The sequence below is a fragment of the Fukomys damarensis genome, unplaced genomic scaffold, assembly GCF_012274545.1.
Source record: "Fukomys damarensis isolate Sample0158 unplaced genomic scaffold, DMR_v1.0_HiC HiC_scaffold_4, whole genome shotgun sequence".
NCBI lineage: Eukaryota > Metazoa > Chordata > Mammalia > Rodentia > Bathyergidae > Fukomys > Fukomys damarensis.
The window spans coordinates 37,719,681-37,725,954 of record NW_022900916.1 but is presented as its reverse complement, the minus strand read 5'-3'; the positions used below and the strand labels follow the sequence as shown (position 1 = coordinate 37,725,954).

At 37.8% G+C, this 6,274-nt stretch overlaps 1 protein-coding gene across 12 annotated transcripts in view; it reads left to right on the top strand.

The window, feature by feature from the left end:
* Ahcyl2 (adenosylhomocysteinase like 2) overlaps positions 1–6,274 on the top strand; it is a 186,251-nt gene that overhangs the window by 158,227 nt on the left and 21,750 nt on the right. For all 12 annotated transcript variants that reach the window (XM_010633485.2, XM_010633483.2, XM_019208860.2 and 9 more), the window contains 2 exons: positions 2,404–2,510; positions 4,188–4,304. In XM_010633485.2, the coding sequence (XP_010631787.1) occupies positions 2,404–2,510; positions 4,188–4,304 (224 nt within the window). The remainder of the gene's footprint in view (positions 1–2,403; positions 2,511–4,187; positions 4,305–6,274) is intronic.

The window sequence follows — 6,274 nt, the reverse complement described above, 5'->3', positions numbered from 1 at the left end:
CCTGCAAAAAAAAAAAAAAAAAAACACTAAAAACACCAATCAAAAAACCCTACAGCTCCTGAGGTGTACTCAGTTTTCTTTCCAGGATCTATATACTGAATTTATAGTATACCTGAAGTGTTTCCATATTCAAATATCTTTTCTTTATTCATTAACTATCTATTTAAAACAAAATAACCAGACAAAGTTTTGGGTTTTTAAATTTCTGCATCATTTTTATTTTTTATTTATTTATTTAATTATTTATTTTTGGTATCGGGGATCAAACTCGGGACCTTGAGCTTGCAAGGCAGGCGTTGGAATCGCTGAGCTAAATCACCAGCCCTATTTTGTTTTATTTTTAAAAACATCAAGTCTTGAAGGCTGGTAGCATATCAGGTTTACAAAGAATCAGAAAGCTACACAAAGTATGAGACACTCTTGCTTGAGAAATGTGTTTGCCTATTTGTGAGAAGAGAAATTAGAATATCAACTGAGAAAAAGAAACCACTGAATGCTGTTAGAGCAGGCCTCACCTGGTACCTGGCAGAGCAGATGCCTCTGTCTGAATTCTCTGATCCAGGTCACATGACATGAAGTGCTGGTTTGAGGAAGCTGGGTTAAAGCCTTCATATCCTAGAGGGAGATAACAGTGGCTCTAAAATGAGTCAGCTTGTTCCACCAATTTTAACAGTGACAGGACAGAATATGATTGACAGTAAAAAAAGATATGCAGGGGGGTTCTCCTGAGAATAAAACACTAATTTTATAGTCATGAGCACAAGGATATGAAATTGTGCTCAGAGAGCTTTTACAAACTATAGGGCCAACACAAACTGCTAGAAAGCTTAGTGAAGAAAATTAGACAAGGATGAAAACAGTTATGTCCCAGAAAGTGGAATCCATACCTTTCTGTATCTTGTCACAATCTAATATTTTTCCTTGCTTTCTAACCTGAGGAAGATTCACTGATGACCACAGTTTTCTGCAATAGCATTGCATGGGAGAACTACATTCATTATATTGGGAATAGCAGTGCTTACTTTGGCAGCACACATACTACAATAGGATTAACAGCTACCTTCTTGTATCTGATGGCTTTGTTAAAAGGAAAAGTAGGCAAAAATAGTAGGGCATACCACAAAGTTTCTAATTTTTTAGATTTGTTTTTGTCTCTGACCTTTTCTGTGGCTAAGGATTAGAGAATCAAGGGAAAACTCCATGGGATTTTATAGGTGCAAAAAGAAAAGAAAAGAAAAACTCAAGAGATACTTTGGGTTTCTTAGGGCATTGATTGGTTGTGATAGTTTCTGCTTGCACTGTGCAGTGAGCATAAGAGTTTTAGTGAGAACTCTATCTGGGTCCCTGCTCTCAAACAAGATTGGACTCACTCAGAGAAAATGCATCAATAGCAAGAACATAATCGAAAGAGATTAGTTGAAAGACATGAGTTTAGGGAGTTTATGTACTGTGGGGTCCATAATGGTGTTTGGGCACTTATAGCCGTTTTGATGGAACTGCTAGGTGAGTGCTGCCAGCAGAGGGCAACTCAGTCCTGCAAGGACTCTCCAGGAAGATGGGCGTAGCATTGTGTGAAGTCTCAGAGTGCTTCTGCAGCCCAGGGGAGGGCTGGAGTGCCACAGCCTAGTGCCTAATAGTATTCTAAGCTGCTCTTTCTTTAGCTTATTTATAATTCAGAAACTTTCCTCTGCTGATGAAAGCTCCAGTGGGCACAGCATTGTGTTTATCTTTAATTCCAACCTGAAATAGTGATGAGCTGTTCAGAGGCATGCTTGCACACCTACATGCTGCACGGTTCCCTGGTTATTTTTAATTTGGTTTATACAGAGTGAGAGGTTGTGCTCAGCAAAACCCCACATTGCCACCCGATATGTTGGGTGGGAGAATGCCTATACTTTGGCAAAAGTAAAGGATTAATGAATACAATCTTATAAGCCATTGTTCTGAAAAGGAAACTAATTATTTGTCCTTAAACTAAGCCTTGATTGAATATGTTGAAAGTTCTAAATTTAACCAACAGAGATTGACTATATCAAGTTCAGGCTTTCTGAATATCTACTGCATATGCAAGAACTAGTGTTCTAGATAACCACTTAAGCTATCAGTCCATAAGAAAGTCCTCATTAAATGTAAATTTTGATATAGATGTGTCATGTGGGAGGGTCATTTGACTGTGAGCTCTGCAATTGACCTTTTGCCTCTTGTTGTTTGCTTGTGTCTAGTGACTAAGTATGTAGTATATTATTATATTAGCTCTGGCTTTAGGTTACTTTGTATACCATTTAGTAAATTTGAAATACCTGTAGATTGGTAATTAGAAATTTGGGTACAAGACCCAGAGAAGCACTGAAACCTTGAGCCTTCAGCAAAATGAATGACATTACCGGTGCTTATCTTTCTCAGATCTTGGATGATGGAGGGGATCTTACTCATTGGATTTATAAAAAGTATCCCAACATGTTTAAGAAAATCAAAGGCATAGTTGAAGAGAGTGTTACTGGAGTCCACAGGTAAGATTTCAGATGAGCATCCCTGGCCTCATGCAGCTGAGACATATACTCGTTTTCATTTTTTGGTACCGGGGATCGAACTTGGGACCTTGTGCTTATGAAGCAGGCAGCAGAACCACTGAGCTAAATCCTGGTCCTGAGACATATACTCTTGAAATCACACACCAGTAGAACACATTATGTTAAAAATTAGACCCTGCTATTAGTTGAACAGATCTAAACTTGTATACTTGTTTTTTAAGGTAATAACACAAATAACAAACAAAATAGTGAAAGACAGGCAGGTGGGACAACAGGTGGGGTCCTCGTGTTTTCTAGTCAATACAGTGATTACTTGTCTTTTTGGATTAATTCATTTTTTAATAAGTATTTTTGGAACTTCTGCAGCAGCAGTGGCCACTGCTGCATGCTGCAGTGAGATGATACCAGTGAAAGCTCTAAAAGGTTTGCCATCGCTGTTCTGAACCAAGAGTTACTTTAGGGGTAGGATATAGAAATAGACAAAACTAACAAAACCTGTGCCCTCACAGAGCTTACATGTTTGCATTACAGAGCAAGGACATAGGGTTCTGTTTGCAAATGAGCAGTGTTTTTCTGGGTAAAATTGGAGACATTTTTGTTTGCTATTATTTACCCCTAAAGAACTGAAACATACGAAATAAATTTTTATGGAAGTAAATTTTGAATTAGCCACTGTAATTGCTTGAGTGTATTATGATCTCTCTCTCTCTTTCTTTTTTTGGTTTTTTGAGACAGGGTCTCATAATGTAGTTGAGACTGATCTGGAACTCACTGTGTAGCCCAGGCTGGTCTCAAACTCACAGAGATCTTCCTATCTCAGCCTCCAAAGTGCTGGGATTACAGGCATGCGCCACCACTCCTGACTTATGATCTCTTAATATACAAAACTATGGATTATAGCATACTCTCATACTCTTAGAAAGGGATGAAGGTTGAATAAAATGAATAGTTTTGCCAGGTGTGGTGGTGCATGCCTATAATCCCAGCACTCAGGAGGTTATGAGTTCAAGGCTAATCTGAACTAAATAGCAAGACTCTGTCTCAAAAACAAAACCTTAGAGTTAATTTTTTTGTTTTTGTTTTTGGGGTTTTGTTTGATATATATATATAAAAGTTTTGGGCCAGGGATTTAGCTCTGGTATTGCCGCCTGCCTTGCAAACATAAGGTCCTAAGTTCAGTCTCCCTCCAAAACTACACACACACATACATACATACATACATACATACATACACATACATACATACATACATGTTAAAGTCTTAAAATTTGGAGTTAGGTTGAGGATTTTCCCCACATATCTTTGGTTTTCTAAGACAGAATCTTGTTATGTAGTTCAAGCTGATTGAACTCAACTCACTATGTAGCCCATTCTGGCCTTGAACTTCCTACAATTCCTTCCAGCAATCTTCCTGCCTAGCCACCTGGGTGTTGGGATTATAGGCATGTGCCACTGCACCCACCACCATATGATTTTTGAATGAGATCTTTATTTCTAAGCTGTATATAGTCTCTAAAAACACAATATAGTAATTCTCAATATCCTTCCAACAGGATACAAGTCATGTCTCTTGGTCATATTTCTAGGATTTAATATGAAAACAATAGTAACTGTAATGTCTTATTATTTTATGTTCTTGATTTCTCTCATCCCTAGGCTGTACCAACTGTCCAAAGCTGGGAAGCTCTGTGTTCCGGCCATGAATGTCAATGACTCAGTCACCAAACAGAAATTTGACAACCTCTACTGTTGCCGTGAATCAATTCTTGATGGGTAACATTTTATCTTTGAGATGAACCTGAGTTTTGAGTTGTTGAGTTAAGGCTCTGGGTTTTTTGTTGTTGTTGTTTTCCATTTTTTGGTTATTTCCAGAAATGATTCATATGGTACCTCTGGATCTATCACCACATCACACCCAATATTTTATAACTCATCTACATTGCCATCACTGTTTTAAGAAAATCTATTTCACTTAAGAAATGAGACTAGCTCCTGTGTATTGACAGGGCAGAGTTCTTACTTTGTGACCCCAGTAGGTGTATGAATCATTAACTAAAGTCAGTAGTAACAAACAAATATCTTCTAGTTTAGAACAAGGTTCCTGGTGATCCTATTCCAGATTGTCACTCGTGCTGTGTATATAATTCTAAGTTCTAACTATCATATAATCCTCTGGCCAACTGGAAACTTGGGGTGAACAGATTCAGTTTACAAGACATTTCTTTCACAGAACCTTTCTTCACGTTTCCATTAAACAATGGTTCTGTGGACCATGTTACTAACTAGTCCAGTTCTCAGGCAATTTACTGGTGGCACCATAGACATTGGAGCCAGAAAGACCTTGCTTTGAATACTGGCTCTGTTTATTTAATAACTGTAATTCCTTGGACTAGTTTCTTAATCTCTCAGTGCATATTTCTGCATCTGTGAAATAGTGACAGTAAGACATACCTCATAGAGTTATTATGAAGATTAAAGGAGATGATAAGTTGCCTAGTGTTATTTCCCTTGTGCTTCTTTCTAGAACTCTGCAGTATGTTTTAGAGTTAAGTTAAATCTTTTTTTTTTTTTTTTTTTTATACTGGGATTGAACTCAGGACCTTGAGCTTGCAAGGCAGGCGGCAGCACCCTGAGTTAAATCTGCAGTCCCAAGTTGTTAAATCTTAAGGGACCTTTGTTTTGAAATCTTTTTGATTTGTGGGATATTCAGGGAAAATTCTATTGTTTATTATAATACTTAAGGATTAATAGTATTATCAGATATACTGAATACTTTAGTGAATTCTTAATCCAGCTGTCTTTTATAGGCTGTCCATAATTCTGTCCACATATAAGGGTTATTATGACAAATACCTTGAACCTAATCAAATCAGTAGTAGTCCAGGTATATTTCATTAAAATATTTACTTATTAATAAATGTCTTTTAGACTTTTCAAGTGTAAAATTTTTGAGCCTAAAATCTGTCTATACTAAGTTCCTTAAAAAATACATACAAGTACCTATACTAACTAGTTCATAGAAGTGGATAGAATGAATTCCTCTCAACCAGAGTTTATCCTGTAGTTAAAAGTCTATGTATGAAAGTGAGAAAAAAGCAGTTGAACCAGAGTTAAGGTTAGATTTTACAGTGAAAAAATGAGAAAATACCAACTATTCAGAAACTTATGAGTCGTAAGACCTCATTGATACCTGCAGATGGTGAAAAACTTGGTCAAGAGAAATTTTTCCTCCCAGAGGAGTGAAGAGAGGGAGAGCTGACAGGAGAGGTAAACTTTACTCAGGGAAGCCACAGTGGAAAAGGGAGGACAGTCAGGTTAATAGAACGTATATGAAGAACGTGTTGGTGATCAACCTTCTGTGCGTCTGGGGTGGTTACAAAGGACCACTATAAACAACAAGGGAAACCCTGTTGCCTCCAAGAGGCTGCTTCTGTAATTGGGCTGTGGTGCCAAATGCAGTGCAAGTGCACTTCTGGAGACTGAGGTTCCATTTGGCAGGAAGAGGATAGCCCCGGAGCTCCAAAGGAGCCCAGGCAGGATTTCCAGAATATAACATAGACTGTCACAGGAGCTCTTCTACTAGAGGGTCCTGGGGCTAGAAGAATTAGTAAGAAGTTAGAGAATTGGCAAAGCTCTTGTACAGCACCAGACAGCTTATTGCCCTAATGTCCCCCCAAAATTCTTCCATGGCTGAGATCTTTTCTGTCCTTTATCCTTTCACTTTTTTTTTTTTTTTTTTTTTT